The sequence below is a fragment of the Erinaceus europaeus genome, chromosome 3 (genome assembly GCF_950295315.1).
Source record: "Erinaceus europaeus chromosome 3, mEriEur2.1, whole genome shotgun sequence".
NCBI classification, from domain to species: Eukaryota; Metazoa; Chordata; class Mammalia; order Eulipotyphla; family Erinaceidae; genus Erinaceus; species Erinaceus europaeus.
In genome coordinates, this window is record NC_080164.1 from 56,182,693 (window position 1) to 56,206,467 (window position 23,775).

A 23,775-nucleotide genomic window follows, 5' to 3' on the forward strand; every position below is an offset into this window, starting at 1 on the left:
ATTTAGCATTTCCAGTTCCTGTGGGAATGCCAATTCTACTTACCAAGGAGAATGTTGTGAACATGTTCTGTGGCAGAGGCAGCAAAATCAGCTTGGGTTCCCAGTTCTTCCTGGAGACAGAGAAGTGCAAATACGAATCTTTCTCATGAAGACACACACACACACACACACACACACACACACACACACACACACAGAGAGAGAGAGAGAGAGAGAGAGAGAGTAAATAGCTGGTTAGGTTGATAGAAATGTCATGTTTCTTTTCAGCTGGCTAAATCAGCAGTAGAAGCAGAGGTAAAGGGTGAAAATACTGGGGAGGGGGATAGGATTTAAGAGGAACAGGAAGCAGATTTGGTGTTATTTTATAGTTTTGAAATCAAGTCACTTCATTTCACCTTTTGACAGGTCCATGCCACACTTTTGAGTTGTATGTTCCTATAAAAGGTTTCTAGGACAACTTATTTCTCATAATGGATCAGGAAGAAAACCTTCTTCTTTAGTCCATCTTGAGCAATAAAGACTATGTTGGGACAGTGGCACACCTGGTTAAGTGCACATATTACCATGTGCAAGGACCTGGGTTGGAGCCCCTGCTCTCCACCTGCAGGGGAGACACTTCATAAGCAGTAAAGCAGGTCTACAGATGTCTGTCTCACTCTCTGTCTCTCTTCCTCTCTCAACTTCTCTCTGTCCTGTCAAAATAAGCAAAAAAAAAAAAAAAAAAAAAGGCGGGGGAATGGCCACTGGGAGCAGAATATTTGTAGTGCCAGCACTGAGCCCCAGCAATGGACCTAATGGCAGTGACGATGATGATGATGATGTTGATGATGATGATGATGATGATGATGATGATGATGGAAGACCAGATGGGAACACAGAAGGAAAGACCCAGACCCAGAGAAGAGCACTAGACCAGAAGTCAGGAGACTAATTCTGCTTGTCACTTTATGGTTAATCATCGATATTGCTAGTAGGCCAGTCACGTGCTTTCTCAAAGCCTCTCTTTTCCCACTTGTTAAGTGAAGACATGAACTTGAAAATCTCCAAACTGGGGACAGCAAACTAGAATAGCTCACCTGGATAGAGCAATGTACATCACTTTGTCTTGTGTGTAGCCCAGGTTTGAACCTGGCCTCCACCACATTGGAGGGACCTTGGTGCTATGACCTCTTCCCTCTCCCCCTGATTCTTCTCCTTCTCCCTCCCCTCCCCCTCCCCCCTCCTTCTCTCTCTCTCTTTCTGTTTATTCCTTTCAGTCATCCCAAGATGGTGAGACCCAGGTGATGACAAGAAAAGTCTCCAAGGTGTTTTTCAGCTAAAAACCAAATCCTAACACTAGATATCCAGATATTCTCCTTGAAAAATGAACCTAGCTTTGCCATTTGGCCTGGTGGTGTGGAAAACTGGGTGAATATGCTGCTTTGGTGGGTAGTTCTGCTACCCAGGATTGTGTGCGATTAGTCAAATCTGGATTGGGTTTACAGTCCAGCCTTTTTTTGTTGGAGGCCTATTGTGCCTGCAGAGAGAGAGAGAGAGAGGAGAAAGAGAAAGAGAAAGGAAAAAGAGAAAGAAAGGAGAGAGAGAGGAGGTACTGAAACTATCATTGACATGAAAGTGCTCAGATTTTAAATGCTGGGGCCACAGAATTACCTTAGTTGTGTGAGTTTCTTTAGAAAAAGGTTTCAAACAGCCATACATTTATGAAGTAGCCAAGGCAAAACATGTACCAAAATGGATTCTCAGATTTCATGTTAAAAAAACATGGTGACTGAATCTGTAGTTAATTTTACCCTCTACTCTCAAACCGTTTAGCATGAGCAGTCCAAAACATACTTGCTTTTCAAGTTTACTCTTCCCACTTTGACTTATTTTTAAATCCTTATTGTTTTGGGTCAGAGAGGAGGGTGCATTCTCTGTAGATTCTCTCCAGCTAGCTGGAACCTCGGAAGCAGTTTCCCTTCTCCAGCCTGGTAAGGACAGACTCACGCTGCCTATGTAAGAGCTTCCATGAGCAACATACCCCATTATTACCCACCAGGCTCCTCATGAAAGGAAACCTTGTGCTTGCTAACTGCCCTGGCTGTTCTTGGCAATGTGATCTATATAAGGAGAATGGGAGGTGTTTTACACTCGAGACCTGCTATCCTAGAGTATAACAACAACACTTTTAAGTGCTCTTAATATTAAGCTAATGAAAAACATACTCTGTTTACTCACCATCAAAGTCTGTTTTTCTTTTCTCACACCTCCCCCAATCATCACAAACTCCAAGCCTCTAGAATACCCCCAGCCTCTCCTGCTCCATCTATCCTTCCCTCTGGCTCAGAGTTGACCTCTACATGCTTGGTTAGCTCTAGGTGGACTTGGAAACACTAGGAATTTACCACATAAACCATATAATCCCCAGGTTGCACAAACCAAATATTTCCTTTCTCACAAAAATTGCAGCGCTAGAAATGCTTGAGTTACTGCTAGATTTATGTTTATTAGTGGGAGAAGTCACTTTACCTCACCAATGTGCAACAAAGTACGGTTGGATGGAGAATGTGGGCCACTTTTTCTGGGTGAGGAAGGGGCACTGGGACAGGGGAGAGCAGAGTGAACTCTGTTCCACTAAGAAATAGCTCACAAATCTACTGATTTTCTGTTAGTATGTTAATTTCTTTGGTTTTGTCTGTAAAACAAAATAAATGTTTTACTTATTTAAAGTAAAGCAGACGTATGCATTTGAATCAGCCTTGCAGATAAATTTCCCCATCTTTTCTAACCGACCCATGAATTCATCAATTTTCCCCTTGCTATTCATATATCTTTTTTTAAATAAAACAATAACAAGCTGATGAACCAGAGACATTCCCTCTATCTAAAACAACTTCTTATGTCAAAAAAAGAACAAAATGAAAAGTGAAACAAAATTGTGGGAAATAACTCACCACTGTTATTTCGATACAGGCTTTGGGCCTGTTAACTATCTGCAAGGCTGTTGTCATGAAGTTGCTCTAATTTAATGAGACTGAGATATGATATTCTGTGGTTTGTAATACACATAGTTTATAACGCTAGTGCTTGATTTTTTGGTTTCTTTCACAGATAAACTTCTGCACTGGAGGGGCCTCTCCTCCCCTCGTTCTGCACATGGAGCTCTAATCCCCACGCCTGGGATGAGTGCAGAATATGCCCCGCAGGGTATTTGTAAGTTGAGCATTATTTCTTCTACTAATGTCCATGTGTATAGAAATGAGTGTGTCTGAACATTACTCTTATTTCTTAAGTACTGATGGGAGTTACTTCCAAAATGGATTGGCATCCACATATCTATTATTCTATTACTCACTTGGCACCTTGCTCTCCCACTCCATTTAACCCTCTGTGAGTCTCTCCCCACCTCACCCCCTTTTTTTCTCTCCTCACTTGAAGACATGGTGCTGACAGCAGTTCATCCCTGTGGGTCTCCTCCCCAGGGTCTTGCCTGCCTCCATGGCTACATATATCAGTGCATTCTGGGCCTGTTTAATTGCTGGACTTTTACTCCCATGGCCTCCTTTAGGACTTTGAATTTATTCCATGGCACACTTCTTTAGCAGAAGCCAGAACCAAAAGGAGTAAGTTTAGAATTATTCTCTTGCATATAATATATACATTTGCATATGCGTTTAAACATGGTATATAGTTATATGTACAGTTAATTAGATATAGGAGTTATTACTTGTTTTACATTTAGTTTTAGGAAAACTAACCAACATTGTTGCTAAACTTCAAAGATACCACAATGACTACTGTCCGTTTACTTATTCAAGCCCCCTTTTGTAATGAGGGCCTTTTAATGAAATTTAGAGTTGAATGTTTACTAAAAAAAGTTTTTGACCTGAACTGACCAGGGACCTGAACTCCAGTGTCTACTAGTTAATTAATTAATTAATTTGTATTGGGGATTAATGGCTTACTGTAAATAAAGTTGTTGATGCATAGATAAAAAAGTTTTTGAAAGATGTGGTTTTAGAAAGCAATACAGTTTGCTTCTTTATGTAAGAATAAATGTTATATATCATGCATGGCTAAAAAAATCATTGGAGGGAGGGATGAGTTCATTCTACCTCAAATATAGAAGCAGATTCAAGAAGCAAAAGGTGTGTGACACTAATTTTTTTTATATTGGGATTTAATGGTTATGACACTAATTTTTATTTAAGGGGATAATTTTTATTTTTATTTTTAAAGTAAATGGAAATTAGCCTGTTGTGGAAAGAAAAGAAGAAAGGGTGTGTCCTGGCAAAAAGTATAAGCAGCAAGTTGCTAGAGCTTGTGCTTTAAATGGGGCCTGGCTTTTAGATGGGATGTAACCAGACCCAACGTCTGTGAATGGTGTCTGCAGGGCAGGGCATGCACCCTAAAACCAATTCAAAGCCTGTTGTTTATTTTTGTTAACTCCAAGGTAATCCTAGGTAACAAGGAGTTATTGTGTGAATTTCACAAACTGTCAGGTCCTGAGGGCTGGGTGGTACAGGGGCTAAAAGCACCTCCACTGCCTCCCTATACCCCTCACTCCAGCACCATCTGGGCCTAAGCCTGGGTTAGGTCACAGATTGCAGAGTTTAGGGGGTTGGACTCATGGTTTCAAGTCCTTACAGGCTGGCTGGGTGGGGAAAGTTCTCCTCATTTTGCTAGGGGTGCCTGTCTTCCCCTACCCCACCCCCATACTAGACTGTGGGAACAGACCTACCCTTGGAGGGAAGAGAAAGAAAGGGAGGGGGGCATTTGAGAGGAGGGTGGAGTTTAACAGGTCAAGGACTGCTGGTCTGGGAAACAGCTTAGTTCTCTTGTCTCTTCCGCTTGATTGTCCTGCGGACAGAGTTTGATCTGAGGGGTGGGAAACCCTGAGGATCATGCAGAACCCCTGTTTTCTCCCCTACTTCCCAGAAAGGGAAGGTGCATAGTTTGCTGGTACTCATGCTGGCAGGACCAGTTTAGGAGTGACCAGAACAAGGTATGTGGAAATGGGCTACGGGGTTCCAGAAAACTCATGTGTAAAGCTGATTTCCCTACCCCACCCCACTCCACTCCACTTCCCTAACCACTTGCCCCGTAGGCTTTCAGAGTATGTAACATTTAACCTTGTGGCCTCCCTGCGGATGGAGCATTATAACTGGATTTAAAGTCTACCCCTCCTACCTTCTTCTAACCAGGGCTTCCCCCCAGTTTAAATTCTCAATTTTGGACCTTTCTCTGGAAGCCATTCTGGGCATGCAATGTGGTTAGTCATCAGGTTAGTCATCACACTAGGTAACTAACCAGGCCTGGAAGTAATGAAACTGATAGTTTATAGAGACCTTTTAGAAACATTAATGAGTCTCACAATGCTCATTTTAGTGATAGGAAACTTAGGGCTGAGAGAAATTACATGTCTGAGTTCAGAGTCACAAGGAACTAAATTGTAGAACCAGTGGTCCAGTATTAACCACCCTGTTCTTCTCTAAGTCCTGATATGACATTTTAGCCATGAAACCAAATAGAATTGGGGGGGGGGGGGTCCTTCCCTTAGAATAAAAAGCTGGTAGGGGAGTTAATAGATGATTTAACCATTTTGATGCCTCGAGGTCTCATGCTTGGGGCCAGGTCTTAGTTTATTGCTTTAAATCAAAACAATCTCTGTGAATACCCAATGAGGCTCTCAAATTGAGAAGTTGCTTTTCATCAGAGTAAATGAAGAATATTATTATATTTTGCACATCAATAAATCAATGTAGCCCTAATTTTGCCATGCAGGAAATCAATTCTGGTCTTTCTAAACCATCAAAGATGTTATGAACAAAGTAATTTCACAAATTATGGCAAGTAACACATTTATTGATGACTGCAGTTTAGGAATTTAGAATCTGTGAGCACTGTAATATAATATGGTGCACTGGCATAAGCTGAGTGAAATACAGATTATATGGTGAAACTGTAATGCATCATTTGCTATTAGTGGACTGGTAATAATTACCAGTTTCAAAGCAGCTCTTTCCATGTAATCTTTAGTCTCAATTGTAACAGCCCTTCTCATTGACATTATGATTACACTAGCTGCCCTCATGATCTAGAATATCTAGTTGATGGGAATACTAAAATGCGCTAGTGAAAACTGTATGTTGTATGCTCATTATAAGATAAAATGCCATTTTCTCTGACCTGATGTATAAAAGAGAGGGGAGTGTAACAGCACAGTGTTAGCATATTGTAGCATGATGATATAACTATCTCTGCAAACAAAATTTTAGGATAACTGTCTCAGGACAGCAAAATCAGTTGGGCTTTTTTCATGTAAGCCTTTCTCAAAGAATACAGAGGTGATCTTTGATGCAGTACTATAGAGTTCAGCATTTTGCAACTTCCTCCTCCCCACCCTCCTTCATGGTGCCTGTGAAACTCTTAACTAACCAGAAATCCAGGCTTGGGTTTCCATAAAATGTTATCAGGTGAAATAAGACTTTAAGTCATTTGAAGTGATGAAAGTGTTAAGGATTTACTTCAGTTGACAAATCTTTTTACTTACCCAATTTAGATGATCAGGCTAAATGTATGATAATAACAGGGACTCTTAAAGAGGGAGAGGAGAAAGTCACAGAGGGTCATAGGAATGGGAACGGGATCAGTTTTTTCCCTACCTATTTAGGACTCAAGCCATTGTTCAGCAACAACAAAAATTTTATGAAAATACTCTCAATGATGCTTTTTATTTCCCTTTGAGAAAGGAGGCAAACAAAAATAGGCAGATAATGTGATACTAATGTCAGCGTTTTCTTTCAAAGTCTTTCTGTCCGTGTTCCCCCTCCCCTCCTCTCCCCCTCGCATTAGGCAAATGTTTGAAACCTAATTTTGGTATCTTATCATCTAATCTTGTTAAACAGATTTACCCAGGAGTGGGATATATTGAGTGAGATTATAAATGCATTGTAAAGTAAATTACAAGGTCAGGGCAGGGAGTCCATTATTCAGACAAGTGCTTGAGTGAGGCTGGCTTGTTTTGGAATAGGAGTGTTTGGGGCTCCTGAGAAGACTTTGCCAGCTTTTCTTTCTGACTTGCTAAATGGAGGAATCATAATTGATTAATTCCTCGCTCCTACTCTTTAGCTCCATAGTGGATTTTTTTTCCCATTTAAAAAAGTTACTGAGAAATACTAACTGAAGCTCTTTAGGACTCCCCAAGCCCCTCTTTTAAATGTAGAGCTAAAATTGACCAGTGTGTTGACATCTGTCTTGGGGAGGTGTGAAACTGTACCCCTTTGGCAACAGTCTTATAAATCAGCATTTCCTCAATTAAGTAATTTGACTGGAAGGGGGGGGTCACTAATGTTTGTTAATTCTCGTATGTATTTATTTTATGTACTGCCATTTTTAGAGTCCTTGGGAAGTTATCAGCTCTTCTCATCTTTTGGCCAGCAACATTTGTGCCCTTTTTAATGTTGTAGTTGACTAGTAAACTGTTACTTTCTTGATATATATTTTAATTGAGCTATCTCCAAAAATGAATGATCATGAAGTCAAGCTGGCCCCTCTTTGCCAAAGTGGCATTTACTGTTCTCCGGTTCTTTTCAGTGAGAGAGAAATAATATGACTTAAGCAGGGCCCTTCTCCAGACTGCTTGGCCACTGGCCAAAGAGTTGACTAGCTGAACTGTATCTTTCTGTTTCTTTCTCAACTGGAGCTGAAGCTCAGCCGAGGGCGCAGGATGTTGTATAATTTGGTTCACGTTGTTAGGCTCTCAAAATAATGAGGAGGAGAGTGTAGCATTTCTCAGCCCGCTGCCCTGTCATGATGCTGGCTGCTTTAACTGTTCTTAAACTAGGATGCTGTTATCTACTTAAGTTGGCAGCAGCCACTCCTCCTAACTTCTCTATATTTCCGTGTGTTTGACTGAGGGAACAACTCTTAAAGATTTGATGTGACCCTATTGATTAAATCCAAATTTAATTTCTCTTTTGAGATTCTTGCTACACCTCAACATAAAAATGGGAGTCTTTGTGGGGAGTTATGGAACCAGAAGTGGGAATGACCCTTGTAGACTGTGATGTAAGAATGCTGCTAGTGTCTCCTCTGCAGAATTCTTTTGAGACTACCTTCTCATTTTTAACAATATCAACAGTTAGTGTATTTTGAGCTAAGATTAACTGCATTTCCAGGGCCACAGAGAATTGTAATGAGTTGACCTTCTCTCTCTCTCTTTTTTTTTTTTTATCTCTATGAAATGATTGCCTATTTAGAAAATTCACCTGCCACCCAAGGGGGAACTAGAATGATGGGTTTTAGGAAGCAGGAAAGTTTCTCTCAGGTCACCTTGTCCAGCCCCTGACTTAACAAATGAGGAAATGGAGGCACAGAGATGAAAAGGTTCTCCCCAAACCATACTAGTGTGAAAGTTCAGAACATAGTGAGGTTCCTTAGCATGGAGGAGCCCATATCCTCAAGCTTGAATTGGTCTAGATTTTTTTCTCTTCCCTGGAGACTCGATTTTTAAATTCTTAGAAGTAGATGAAATGAGGAGAAAGCCAATTCATATTTTGGCTTTCTCACCAGCCACCAGATGGTCACAGGTTCACCTGCCAGTGAGAGGTTAGGCTTTGAGTTTGAGGGCTAGTGACAGGGAAGGCTGGAGGTGGAATATAAGCAAGGAATTGTTGATGGAGGTGGAATATAAGCAAGGAATTGTTGATGCTTTCCTTGGTGATTAAACATTGATGTTGGTGTTGTATTATTTTGCAGGTAAAGATGAGCCCAGCAGCTACACATGTACAACTTGCAAACAGCCATTCACCAGTGCATGGTTTCTCTTGCAACACGCACAGAACACTCATGGATTAAGAATCTACTTAGAAAGCGAGCACGGAAGTCCCCTGACCCCGCGGGTTGGTATCCCTTCAGGACTAGGTGCAGAATGTCCTTCCCAGCCACCTCTCCATGGGATTCATATTGCAGACAATAACCCCTTTAACCTGCTAAGAATACCAGGATCAGTATCCAGAGAGGCTTCCGGCCTGGCCGAAGGGCGCTTTCCACCCACTCCCCCCCTGTTTAGCCCACCACCAAGACATCACTTGGACCCCCACCGTATAGAGCGCCTGGGGGCAGAAGAGATGGCCCTGGCCACCCATCACCCGAGTGCCTTTGACAGGGTGCTGCGGTTGAATCCAATGGCTATGGAGCCTCCTGCCATGGATTTCTCTAGGAGACTTAGAGAGCTGGCAGGGAACACGTCTAGCCCACCGCTGTCCCCAGGCCGGCCCAGCCCTATGCAAAGGTTACTGCAACCATTCCAGCCAGGTAGCAAGCCGCCCTTCCTGGCGACGCCCCCCCTCCCTCCTCTGCAGTCCGCCCCTCCTCCCTCCCAGCCCCCAGTCAAGTCCAAGTCCTGTGAGTTCTGCGGCAAGACGTTCAAATTTCAGAGCAACCTGGTGGTGCACCGGCGCAGCCACACGGGCGAGAAGCCCTACAAATGCAACCTGTGCGACCACGCGTGCACGCAGGCCAGCAAGCTGAAGCGCCACATGAAGACGCACATGCACAAGTCGTCCCCCATGACAGTCAAGTCCGACGATGGCCTTTCCACCGCCAGCTCCCCGGAGCCGGGCACCAGTGACCTGGTGGGCAGCGCCAGCAGCGCGCTCAAGTCGGTAGTGGCCAAGTTCAAGAGCGAGAACGACCCCAACCTGATCCCGGAGAACGGGGACGAGGAGGAAGAGGAGGATGACGAGGAAGAGGAGGAAGAGGAGGAAGAGGAGGAGGAGGAGTTGACAGAGAGCGAGCGCGTGGACTACGGCTTCGGGCTGAGCCTGGAGGCGGCACGCCACCACGAGAACAGCTCTCGGGGTGCCGTGGTGGGCGACGAGGGCCGCGGCCTACCCGACGTCATGCAGGGCATGGTGCTCAGCTCCATGCAGCACTTCAGCGAGGCCTTCCACCAGGTCCTAGGCGAGAAGCATAAGCGCGGCCACTTGGCCGAGGCCGAGGGCCACAGGGACACTTGCGACGAAGACTCGGTGGCCGGAGAGTCGGACCGCATAGACGATGGCACTGTTAACGGGCGAGGCTGCTCCCCGGGCGAGTCGGCCTCCGGGGGCCTTTCCAAGAAGCTGCTGCTGGGCAGCCCCAGCTCGCTGAGCCCCTTCTCCAAGCGCATCAAGCTCGAGAAGGAGTTCGACCTACCCCCGGCCGCCATGCCCAACACGGAGAACGTGTACTCGCAGTGGCTCGCTGGCTACGCGGCCTCCAGGCAGCTCAAAGATCCCTTCCTCAGCTTCGGAGACTCCAGACAATCGCCTTTCGCCTCCTCGTCGGAGCATTCCTCGGAGAATGGGAGCTTGCGTTTCTCCACGCCGCCGGGGGAGCTGGACGGAGGGATCTCGGGGCGCAGCGGCACGGGAAGTGGAGGGAGCACGCCCCATATTAGTGGTCCGGGCCCGGGCAGGCCCAGCTCAAAAGAGGGCAGACGCAGCGACACTTGTGAGTACTGTGGGAAAGTCTTCAAGAACTGTAGCAATCTCACTGTCCACAGGAGAAGCCACACGGGCGAAAGGCCTTATAAATGCGAGCTGTGCAACTATGCCTGTGCCCAGAGTAGCAAGCTCACCAGGCACATGAAAACGCATGGCCAGGTGGGGAAGGACGTTTACAAATGTGAAATTTGTAAGATGCCTTTTAGCGTGTACAGTACCCTGGAGAAACACATGAAAAAATGGCACAGTGATCGAGTGTTGAATAATGATATAAAAACTGAATAGAGGTATATCAATACCCCTCCCTCACTCCCACGTGAGACCTCCTTTTTTCACCACCCCCCTTCCCCATCGCCCTCCAGCCCCACTCCCAGTAGGATTTTTTTCTAGTCCCATGTGATTTAAACAAACAAACAAACAAACAGAAGTAACTTGGAAGCTAAGAATATGAGAGTGCTTGTCACCAGCACACCTGTTTTTCTTTTTCTTTTTTCTTTTTCCTTTTTTTTTTTTCTCTTTCTTTTTCTTTGTGTTCTCACCGTTTGAATGCATGATCTGTATGGGGCAATACTATTGCATTTTACGCAAACTTTGAGCCTTTCTCTTGTGCAATAATTTACATGTTGTGTATGTTACCTTTTTTTTTAAAAAAAAAAACTTAGACAGCATGTATGGTATGTTATGGCTATTTTAAAATTGTCCCTGATTCGTTGCTGAGCAAACATGTTGCTGTTTCGAGTTCCGTTCTGAGAGAAAGAGAGAGAGAGAGAGAAAGACCATGCTGCATACATTTTGTAATACATATCGTGTACAGTTTTATTTTATAATGTGAGGAGGAAAAACAGTCTTTGGATTAACCCTCTACAGACAGAATAGATAGCACTGGAAAAAAAAAACCTGCTATGAGCTAAATATCTGTCTCTAAAGGGTTAAATATATCAATTGGAAAGAATAAAAAAAAGGCCTTGAATTGACAAATTGACAGAAAAATGAAAGTTTATTCTATCATTTGGTTTTAAAATGAGTGCCTTGGATCTATGAAAACCAAGTTGATGGTTCTATTTGTTATAAACTTGTAGCTTACTTCAGCATTGGGTGAAGTGATAAACCTTAGGATCTAGCATATAATTCTTTATTGTATTTCTCACAACAATGGCTACCTAAAAATATGACCCATTATATCCTAGTTAATCATCATTCTCCCTTTAGTTTACTCTTGTAAGCAAAACTGATTATACCAGTATAAAAGCTATTTTGCTCCTGGTGAGAGCTTAAAAGAAATGGGCTGCTTTGCCCAAAAATTTATTTTTTTTTTAATGATGATTACACAATGTGCAACGTGCAAAAACCCTGGAACATAATTAGATATAAAGGATTAATTTTATGAAGATACTTGTTTTAAGTAATGTCTTCACAAAAATTCTGGCACTAAAAGAAATAGATCCAGATCCACTTGGTTGTCAAATAGACAATCAAACAATAAACTTTAAGACCTTGTATACCATATTAAAAAGAAGAGGCTGACAATAAGGTTTGACAGAGGTTAACAGAGGGGGAAAAATAGGCAGTTTACTAGCACAAGGTGGTACTATTTGCCCTTTTAAACTAGAACAGGTGTATAAGCTAATATTGATACAATGATGATTAACTATGAATTCTTAAGACTTGCATTTAAATGTGACATTCTTTAAAAAGAAGAGAAAAAAATTAAGAGTAGCAGTATATATGTCTGTGCTCCCTAAAAGTTGTACTTCATTTCTTTTCCCTACACTGTGTGCTATTTGTGTTTTCATGGAAGAAGATTCATTGTTTTTCTTTTTCTTTTTCTTTTTTTTAATTTTTCTTTTTTTTTTTTTTAAATTAAGCTAGCATCTGCCCCAGTTGGTGTTCAAATAGCACTTGACTCTGCCTGTAATATCTGTATCTTTTCTCTAATCAGAGATACAGTGGTTGAGTATAAAATAAACCTGCTCAGATAGGACAATTAAGTGCACTGTACAATTTTCCCAGTTTACAGGTCTATACTTAAGGGAAAAGTTACAAGAATGCTAAAAATAAAATTGAACACAATCTCATTGATGAGCTTTTTTTTTAAAAAAAAAAAAAGAAAAAAGAAAAACTTAAAAAAAAATTGCCAGCCATTTACTTGACTAATGAGCTTACTTACTTGGACTCAACATTGCAAGCGCTGTGAATGGAAAAACAGAATACACTTAAGATAGAAATGAATGATTGTTTTCGCTTCTACAGTGCAAGGATTTTTTGTACAAAACTTTTTAAAATATAAATGTTAAGAAATTTTTTTAAAAAAAAAAAACACTTCATTATGTTTAGGGGGGAACTGCATTTTAGAGTTCCATTGTCTTGGTGGTGTTACAAGACTTGTTATCCATTTAAAAATGGTAGTGGAAATTCTATGCCTTGGATACACACCGCTCTTCAGGTTGTAAAAAAAGTAAAACAAAAAAATCCATACCTTGGGGAAAGGTTTAAGATTACATAGTACTTAAATATAGGAAAATGCACACTCATGTTGATTCCTATGCTAAAACACATTTATGGTCTTTTTTCTGTATTTCTAGAATGGTATTTGAATTAAATGTTCATCTAGTGTTAGGCACTATAGTATTTATATTGAAGCTTGTATTTTTAACTGTTGCTTGTTCTCTTAAAAGGTATCAATGTACCTTTTTTGGTAGTGGAAAAAAAAGACAGGCTGCCACAGTATATTTTTTTAATTTGGCAGGATAATATAGTGCAAATTATTTGTATGCTTCAAAAAAAAAAAAGAGAGAGAGAAAAACAAAAAAGTGTGACATTGTACAGATGAGAAGCCATATAATGGCGGTTGGGGGAGCCTGCTAGAATGTCACACGGATGGCTGTCATGGGGTTGTACATATCCTTTTTTGTTCCTTTTTCCTGCTGCCATACTGTATGCAGTGCTGCAAGCTAATAACGTTGGTTTGTTATGTAGTGTGCTTTTTGTCCCTTTCCTTCTATCACCCTACATTCCAGCATCTTACCTTCATATGCAGTAAAAGAAAGAAAAGAAAAAAAAAAGAGGAAAAAATGTTTTGCAGTTTTTTTTTCATTGCCAAAAACTAAATGGTGCTTTATATTTAGATTGGAAAGAATTTCATATGCAAAGCATATTAAAGAGAAAGCCCGCTTTAGTCAATACTTTTTTGTAAATGGCAATGCAGAATATTTTGTTATTGGCCTTTTCTATTCCTGTAATGAAAGCTGTTTGTCGTAACTTGAAATTTTATCTTTTACTATGGGAGTCACTATTTATTATTGCTTATGTGCCCTGTTCAAAACAGAGGCACTTAATTTGATCTTTTATTTTTCTTTGTTTTTATTTTTTTTTATTTGGATGACCAAAGGTCATTACAACCTGGCTTTTTATTGTATTTGTTTCTGGTCTTTGTTAAGTTCTATTGGAAAAACCACTGTCTGTGTTTTTTTGGCAGTTGTCTGCATTAACCTGTTCATACACCCATTTTGTCCCTTTATTGAAAAAAAATAAAAAAATTAAAGTACACAATGTAAGCTTCTTGTGTCCTCATTTGACACACTCTGTAAATAACTTTCAAGAAAATAACAGGTTTAGGAGAAGGCCAGTCAGTCTTTTTCAGGATTATTGCTATGGGCATTTTGACACATGTATTATACCCCAAAAGGAAGATAAAGTACTTACTATATTAAAATAGACATATCTAAAATCATGGAAATAGTTTCTAGACTCCACAGTTCTAGAATAATTTTCAAAAAATGGATGGTGTTTCCGACTGATGTTAAAAAATTTCCCTTCATTCATTCAGATAAAATGAAAACGCTATGGGAAATAACACTTTAAACTTTTATTTCCTTTGAATTTTTTCTTTTTGCTGTTCTTGTTGTCTAAAAATTATTTTCTATTCCCCATCCCTGTCCTATTACAACAAAAATAAAAAGTTTTTTTTTAATCAGCTCTTTCACTCTATACAGTTCTTTTCTCGTAACAAAAGTAACTCCCTTCCAACCTAAAAATTCAGAAGCAGTGGCAAAAGTTTAGAAAAGAGACAGAAAAGAAGAAACAAGGTGTTTACCCAGGTGTGCCAAATCTGGAATCTGTCACTGCTTTCCTGAGATGTATGATGGTGCCTGCCTTGTGATTCTGGAATCCTAGGGACCCTCGATGGGACAGATAGGCTCATTGTCTTTATTGGGTCTTCTTGGTTGGTAGCACATGAGGGTGGGAATACAATTTCAGGATCTTTTGACCAACCAACAGACTTATGAAATGAAACATCATCTTTTTAGAACTCCTTAGAAATCTGTGTTGTCAGTTTTACAAATACTGCATGTAGTAGCATCTACTTGTTTTCTTAAAGCACATACCTCTGTTATACTGTCTCCCTGTTTCCAGTATAGATGAATGGATACAACCTTGTTTTTATTTTTGTAAAAACCAAAACAAAAGCCACTTTGTTGTCTCCTTGTGGTAGCATTCTTTGTTGCTTGGTTTTTATACCCTACTACCCAAGAGGTGTAGCCTTTTTATGCTATCTATGGCTTTTATCTGAGGCAAGAATATTTTTATCTTTTCCATATATAGAAAAAGTAGAATTTTTTTTTAAGTCCATTTGGATAGAAAGCAGAGAAGAACCTGGTGGCAGAGGATTTAGAAAACATTATTTATTTAGGAGTAGGGATGGATTGGGGGAAGAGGAAGGAGGAAACTTTGTAGAGCTTGGTGATTTGCAGTGAACTAAGAGGAAATTTATGTGTGTTATGGATTAAGTTACTTTAAAGCTGAATCTGGCATGTTCAGAATAGAGAAATGGTCCCTTGTGCCATGCCAGTTTTAGATATGGTGACTCCTGCTTCACCATATTAAATATCCATAAAGCCACTGTGTGTCCCTATTACTCTTTTATTAGGAGCTATGAGTGTAGCTGTGCAGGTTTTATGTACACTATTCATTTTTAATTTCTCAATCTATGATGCTCTTAGTGTAATTAGGTTTTGCATCCTGACAGAATTAATGATGGATACTATATACTTATATGTTTAAATTTCTTAAATCAAATAGGGAGTGGGGAGGGGTGTGAACTTCTGGTGATAAATCACAATTGTGTTTGATTTAAATGGTTCTAAAGTTAAGTAAATTTATTGGGAGACAGTTTCTTCAGAGTACTTAGTCTCCTGACTTATTGAAACCCTCCTATAAAATATTATTTCTGAAACTGAGCGAACAATAGAAGCATGAAAACATAGGTAACAATATATAACTTATAAATGACATCTCATATTCAGACCCTGAAAATTAAAAATCCTAATGCAAAGTAACAAAACATATTTCCAACAGTAGGATGAAATTAGCATGCATTTTTTAATGAGGAAATATTTAGGACATTGACACTAAAAAAAAAAATCAAGTAAATTTATGTGAGACTCCTGATATGCTAATACAGTCTTCTCTGCACACCTTAACTTTAAATATTCATTTTGTCTTCATTTTGATAATAACTTAATAAATAGGAACATAACTAATACTAATTCTCACAGATTTAACCCAGAAACTTTACCACTGCATGTTCTACCTCTGTCCTGAAACCTTCTACTCTCTTTTTTTTTTGTTTAGGACCTACTAAAAAATAAAAAAATAAAAAAACTGAAAGGAACACATTTTAAAGGTTGCTAAGATGTTAGGTGAATACTTGATTTTTCATTTGTACTGGCAATGGCAGGAAGTGTGAAGTAGCTGAGTTTTTTCCAAGCAATTCTGTGATAGAACTATTTATTTAAAATGCTATTTTTGTATATGCAGTAAGTACATACTGTATACATAATGCTTGAAGTGAGAATTTGAAAGGAAGTAGTGGTGGGGGTTAGGTATAATTTCATTTGAAGTAATAAGGAGATAAGGTGTTTTATTTACAGACACTAAAAATTTGTTGGAAGGTACAGAGTTAATTCAGGGCTTCCTGAAAAGAGAAAGTGCTTAAGCACTTTACTTATAGAGAGTGAGGAAGGAGATAACAACTTTCTTCTTTTAAACCACTTCCACCTTCCATACACAAATACAAACATGATTCCTTATGACTGTTGTTACCATGTGTTTTCATTATGATTCTGTTACTTCATTGTCCCTGGGCCTGGTGTGTTCAAGAATGTACCCATCCATTCTCTCTCTCTCTCTCTTTTTTTTAGACAACTTCCCATGGAGAAAAAAATTGTGGGAATTTTGCCAGCATGAGGATAGGTTTGGTAGTGTTCTTCAAACCTGCTAGGAAAAAAATTATTTTTATTTTAAGCTTTATCCATTTATTTAAGAGCAACAGAGAGGAGAAAAGAGAACCAGAGCATCACTCTGACACATACATTGCTGGGGGTTGAACTTGAGACCTCATGCTTGAGAATTCAATGCTTTATCCATTGCACTACTTCCCAGGCCTCTCCCTCCCCCTTTTAATACTACTGTTAAAAGGCACGAACTGCCTAGCAAGTTTTCCTGTGTCTCCTAAAGCTCAACAGCTTTCTCAATTAAGAATAAATTAACCCATTTTTAGAGAAGTGACATGAGTACACATATATAGAATTGGGATTATGTACATTTACTCCAGGACTACTGTAGCTACAAATTGTAGACATGGATTGTTGGGTATGCACTTTTACTTGCTGTCATCTTGTTATCCTATTAGCCCACTGTTTAATTTACTTAAACACATGGTCAGTGAATCAGCTTGTAGGGGGATGGGTCTATTTCTCTCCCCCTCTCTGTTTACCAATGTCATAAATGGTGATGGGATATGATTAATTTCTCCCTTTTAAATGGTAAAGGAGATGGATAAGTTCACAAGGACCATTGAATTCAAGTACCTAAACTTGGCTGAACACAACTCGATGGCTGATCCAAAAACTGTTTTTCCTTTCTGTAAAGAGGCAGGGATGATTTGAAGGGAGTGTATAGTAGGTATTTTACAAAACGGCAAGAAGGCCAACTAAGCAGTTTCCCACCATGTCTTACCTTTTAAAGCAGGATTACCCCCCCTTCTTCCCCCTCCCTGCCCCCCAACACACATACACACACATCCTTGGGGACTGTGCATTTTAAATAACCAAAACATGATACATGCCCATGGTATACTTTGCCTATTAAGACTTTAAGTATTAGTAGGTGGTCTGACAAAGGGGCTTGGCTGGGTTATGAGCCAAAGGGGCCTCAACAACAGTGACATAGGGCTGGACTGGGAATGGGATTCCCCAGAGCCCACCTGGATACAGCAGGCCCCTCAGCCCAGGTCTCCACCGCTCAGGGGGTTATGTGAGAGCAGCTGAGCTCCAGACCCTGGGCCTCCTGCGGCGCCAAGTCAGGGGAGAGGAGGCCCCAGGCCCCTGCTTCAGGTCACCATGACAACGAGGCCTGGAATGCCACAGTGGTAGCCCTCTCTTCCTCGGCACATCCGGACTCCCAGTTCTGCTGCTTCAAGTCAACAGCAAGGGAGGAACCCCAGAGGAAAATAACCACTCCCTTCTTCCCTTCATCATTGCCTTATCCCCTTACAAAATATTAAGAAATAAAAAAGAAAGAAAGAAAGAAAAAAAGAAAACTGCATGTTTGAAAGAAACTACAGGCAGTTTTTGGTGCAATTTGGGAGCAACTGTTTTGGGTTCTGGTTTCCTCTTCAGAGATTTGTTCGCCTCTTGTAAATCGTTGGCTGCTTTGACGTTGAACTTGATGACATTTCATGTTTTTGTTGTGCCGCTTTTACATCAATTTTGATTTTCTTTTTTTTGTTTCTTTATAATTTTGTTATTGTTTTAAGGAAATGTCCCCTTCCCCTTTTCCCGCCCCTGTTCTCCTCAACCAAAGGGTTGTTTCCAACTCAGTTTTCTCAGTCATAAGGAAAAGTGTTTCCTTCCAGGTGTGTCCTGAGTTGATTAGGACTACCCTATAACCGGGTAGAGGGTCTGGGTCCTTTGGGGGGCGAACGGAAGGGGGGCCTGGGAAAGGTACGCAGAGTTCAGAGGTCTTGGGGGTGGGTGGGGTGACTGAACTTGAAAACACCTTTAAGATGCTGGTGGCACAACCTGTGGTTGTTTTAAGTTATAATTTTAAAGAGCTAGTTAGAGAACAGAAAAATCACTGGGCCAAGTCACACCTGTACTTTTTTTTTTCCCTTCCCCTGTCTCCAACCTCTTTCTAGGTTCTTCACACACCCCCATTCGGCGTAGCACCCAGAGAACTCAAGATGTGTGGCAGTTTTCGGATGGAAGCTCGAGAGCCCTTAAGTTCTGAGAAAATTTGAAGCCCCCAGGGGCGGGGTGGACACGCACCGCCCAGCCGACATCAGCGTGGTCTGTCATCCTGCTAGTTTGTGATGTTTTCCGACAGTAGCCTCCAAGAAGCTGTTGTGGGAAGACAGAGTCCTGCAGATTCTTTCCTGCCTGGGCCTGCAGTGCCATTTTATTTATATTTTTTAATAAAAAGTAAAAACAAAAAAACAGACCCACATTGGAACAGTGAATCAGTCCCATCTATAGGGCCCCTGGACCATTGCTGTCCTGAGTGACGTCCTGGCCCTTATGAAACCAGCCAACCTAATTACCCGTATTGTGGAAATGAGCATGAGTCCCCCAACCCCTTGTTTCTATACATTCTATGTTGTCTTTTAAAAAGTGTGCTTAACATTGACACAATAAATGTTGGAGCTTTAGGTGGTGTTTGCTTGTTCTTTAATTATTAATGCTTATAAGACAATGCAGCTGCTTATGACTTTGTATTTCTGTATCTGTTTTCTACAGATGATCATCGGGTAGGTAGGAAGAACAGATTTAAGGAATAAGTAGGAGGTGGAAGAGGGGAAATAGGTTGGTGCTTATCAAATGGCATACATTTTCAAGAAGAATCAAAATGCAAAACTTGGGGAATAAATCATAGCAATATCATAATTAATGTAGTAGTAGTATTGCTGTTTATTAATGCTGAAGTGTGGTTTTCCTAACTGTCTGACTTATAATTTGCATACCATTAAATAATGCATAATATGGCACACTGAATTCTGTTTTTCAAATATATGCTTTTGGTGGCTACCATGCAGGATTTGAATTTGTCTTTTAATTTAGCTGAAGAAAGATAATGTCACTGGGTTAGTGGTAAATCCCAAAGAAGGTGATAAATGTCAGTAGTTGCTTATTAAATATTCTAATTTTAGGTTCTCAAACCTTCAGCAAATATATCTTAATGCACACAAACAAAAAAATAAAACTTCTTTCATACTCATCTCGGGAAATTTGGGTCAGGTTTTATAAGGGGTGACTTTACAATGAAAGCCACTATTGCAATCATAGAAATGCTTCATTCCTTTGAAATTACTGATATATATATATATATAAGTAAAACCTACCAACAGTAAATTTTTCTTCCAAAAAAGTTAATTGTCAAAGAAAAATTTCCAGTTTTCTATTGCCTGGATACTTTCACATCGAAAGCCACTATTACAATCATATAAATGCTTCATTCCTTTGAAATTACTGTTATATATGAGTCAAATCTATAAACAATAAAAATTCCTTCTAATACAGTTAATTGTCAAAGAAGAATTTCCAGTTTTCTATTGCCTAGATATTGAGAAGAGAACAGGAAATAATATTGCATATTAAAGTCATTTTATAATAATAGAACTCAGACACCTATGATTATTGACTTAAGATAGTGGGGGGAAAAATCTTACCCACTCAATGTATCTGACCTAGCTTAGTTTTCAGAGCAAAATAATTGGCATTTGGATTTTTCCTTGCTTATTCACCATAAATAGGGATTCCTTACATTGCCTTCTGCTTTACACAGTGTTTTCACATTCATTAACTCAGTGTATACTCATTGGGGCAGACCTCATAATGTCCACTTTGTGAATAAGGAGGCTGAGGCTTAGGGTTAAGACTGGTCTGAGGTCAAGTTAATCCAGGAAAGCAGAGATACCAGTTTTCCTGGTGTGTAGTTCAGGGTTGCTTCCACTGGTCTCTAAATGATCAAAGGGAATGTCTTTCCTTAGCATGCCTCTCTTTCTGTATTAGCATATCAATCAGTGTTCATGAACTCATACATATGTGACTTACATACATCAATCAAGGATGTTCATTGACTAGGGCACGCAAAGTTGTCTCTTCCTATCTAAAGCTATGTGAACTGCAAGATGGAGTTTAGAGCACTCCTTACCCACATCTCTCAGCTACTCTTTGGCTGAATAGGTGGTCTGGTGTGTTACTGGGAGCAACACTCCCAGCACCATGCTCTGCCTTGATATTGTTGAAACCTGAGATCCTCAGGGATTCCGTGACAGCACTCTCTAAACATGCTAAGCTCCTTGCTGATACCTAGGAAGAGTGACATCACTTCAAAATGGAGACCCAACTGAAATATAAGCTTTAGTAACAGCATTCATTATCCACTACACTTTTCATTTCTGGTCTGTGTTTCTACCTCTATCCTTTGTTTCTTTTAGGAGTCACTTTGCATAAAAATGGACATCTCTAGAAATGGTAAATCTTTGGGGCCCAGGTAGCTGGAAAGAAAATGGGTAAAGGAAATCTTGTCCTGTTCCTCCCACCCCCCACCTTTTGAAGTAGATTAATTCCTCATAAAAACCACCCCCATCTCCTAAATTGAAAGAAAGTAAAACTACATTTATGAGATCCACTATGAAATGACGGTGTTATGCTAGGAGTAGAACTTACGAAAACCCACAGGACTGATGGCTTGAGAAGACATATCCCTGTGTGATATGTCAAGGTCATGGTTACCAGTGAATGGTGGAAGCAGCAGAAGGGACTGACAAATCTGACTGGGGTCCTCACTGTGCCCTCTCCTGAGAGTGGACCTTCAAACTGCAGAGAGACTAATTAGTCGCCCAGCATGCGCCAAGCACAGATTAGAAGACACAGTCTGGGGCACTTGAGAAGATGGGGACCAAATACAGGACATTGTGCTTACCTTCCCAAGGCTGTTCTAGCCACATTAATTTAATGGTCTGTTCAGATTGTCACACCAAACAATAAAGGTCGTAGCTCCTACAACACCTAACACCCATACTTTAAAAATGATGATGGTGGCTTAAAAAAAAAAATCTTAAGCAAGGAAAACAAATTTGGATTTTACCAGGGTCTAAATAAATGCCCCAAAACTTACTGGAATGTTTCAGAGAAACTTTTGCTTGCAGTTTTCAAGCACATTTGTATTAGAGCTAAAGTAGGAAGAATATCTTTTTCTTTCAAGTAAGAATATCTTTTAAGTTTTATGTGCATCGATACAATTTCTTTTTTTGAGAGCTATATAGACTAAGCTGAAGAAGTTGATTATTAACAATTTTCCCCCTCAGGGCTAATGCTTATTGTTATCAAAATTTCTCTTAAAATTTAGTGTCTCCAGAAAGTAGCCAAATAAATTATCAGAATATAAGTATTTTGTGAGCAGTTGTTTCTCTTCTTACATGCCACATAACTCTGACTCTGGATAAAGTATGAGAAAAACAGTTTGAACCAATCTGAGTCTGTTGGAACTTCAGAAACAGCGACTGTTACAAACACATCTTCTTCAATCACCCATCCTGTCTGAATTCTTAAACAGTAGAAAACAAAACTACCATGTTTCTTTTTCTCTGACACCTGGGTAGAGACAGCACTCTTCAGTTTGCACTTCCCCGGGGTTCCATTAAGCAAAAAATCACCTCACTCCTAGCAAAATCCAATAGGTAGCAATAGCAATTGTTTTCATTTTATTCATTGTGCACATTAAGATATACTATTGTTAATCAAGTTACCTTTCCTATTGCTTTGTATTTTTAACAACATTCCCAGGAAATAAGTAAAGTTTTAAGAACATTTTAATCTACATTATAGTCCACTTTCCTAGTGATTCTAGAAGAAATAGTACAGGGATAGATTAAAGTTAAAAAGGAAACCCAGCAATCATTCATTTTACAGATTGCTGCAAAAAAGACCCAACAGCAGTTAAATGAAAGATCTAAGATCATGCAGCTTGAAAAAATAAGTGGAAGCCAAGCTTGAAATCACACTGTTAGTACTGAACCAGAATTGGGACCCAAGTCTTTGGGTCCTATGCACAGTTCAAGAGACAAATCTCTCCCTTGTTCAGAAACTATAATGGAAGAAAAGTTTGCATACAGATAGGCTTAAGAATGAAACCTAAAGCTTATTTTGGTGCCAGTCCTAGTGGGTAACACTCAAGCATGCCCTATATATCGAGGGTTTCTAAGCAGCATCCTGATGACAGAACTTTTTGGTCACTACCTGGAAGGATTCTTTCATTCCTTCGCCCCTCTGAAAAGTTGGAACCAGGAATTTCTGGGAGACAGCTTTTAAAGTTAATGGGCATTAAAAAAAAAAAAAAAAGAGCCACTCATCAAACCAAATTCATCTCAAATGACTTAAATAGAACCTAAAATCTGTTCCATTCTCTAGAAAGGATTTTTAGACCCACTTAATTTGAATTTTGAGGCCATGACACATCCTGTCAGAGACTCCAGATAGCCTATAGCATGACCTGAGACTTGTTACTGAGGATATTTAATGTTGAGTTTAAGGATGGTTAATAGCAATAAACTAAAGAGATATAAAGAGCATGTAACTCTGAGTTGTGAGGATTATTCTGGGTTGTGCCTCATTCTTTTTCTTTGCAAGATGACTTATTAATTTCCCCTTCTGATGAGGGGTTCCTGGCTTTGTCCAGAGGTATACCAAATCTTTCTTACCCTTTATTAGAGCTGCTGTGTTCAACAATTTTGCTGTTTTTTCTCCCTTTTAATGCTTATTTACTTCTTTTTAAATTTTTTATTTGTTTTTATTTTGATAGGACAGAAAGGAATTGAGAGTTGAGGGGGGTGATGGAAAGGAAGAGGTACATCTGCAGTACTGCTTTATCATTCATGAAGATCTATTCCTGCAGGGAGGGGCCAAGGAACTTGAACCATGGTCCTTGCCCATGATAATCTGTGCTCTCAAATTAATGCACCACTGCCCATTTCCTCTTATTTACTTCTTTAATGGACACAGGTTGACTCTGAATGTTTCAGGGCCCAGCAGGTCTGCCATAGCTGTGTGCAGCAGTAGTTCTGAACCTTAAACAGGTAAAATCATCCTGAAACAAGATCAGGACAGCAGAATGCTTCACAGAGCAACAGCAAATCAAATACCCCTGTGGAGGATGGTAGAGAAGTAATTTGCCTTATTTACCCCTACCCCCCCCCAACAGTTCCCTGAATTTCTTGAGTTGGTAATCCCAATAGGCAACTTCTGTT

The 23,775-nt window shown here is 40.1% G+C and overlaps 1 protein-coding gene across 13 annotated transcripts in view; it reads left to right on the plus strand.

Moving 5' to 3' along the window:
• BCL11A (BCL11 transcription factor A) overlaps positions 1 to 19,176 on the plus strand; it is a 112,986-nt gene extending 93,810 nt beyond the window's left edge. For 7 of the 13 annotated variants that reach the window (XM_060187227.1, XM_007539642.2, XM_016195432.2 and 4 more), the window contains 2 exons: positions 3,091 to 3,192; positions 8,740 to 14,018. In XM_060187227.1, coding sequence (XP_060043210.1) covers positions 3,091 to 3,192; positions 8,740 to 10,754 — 2,117 coding nt within the window. In that variant the 3' untranslated portion in view covers positions 10,755 to 14,018. Of the gene's footprint in view, positions 1 to 3,090; positions 3,193 to 8,739; positions 14,019 to 18,666 lie in introns of those variants that run through there. The other 6 variants (XM_007539645.3, XM_060187234.1, XM_060187228.1 and 3 more) reach the window with 3 other exon arrangements.
• The last annotated feature ends 4,599 nt before the right edge of the window (positions 19,177 to 23,775 follow it).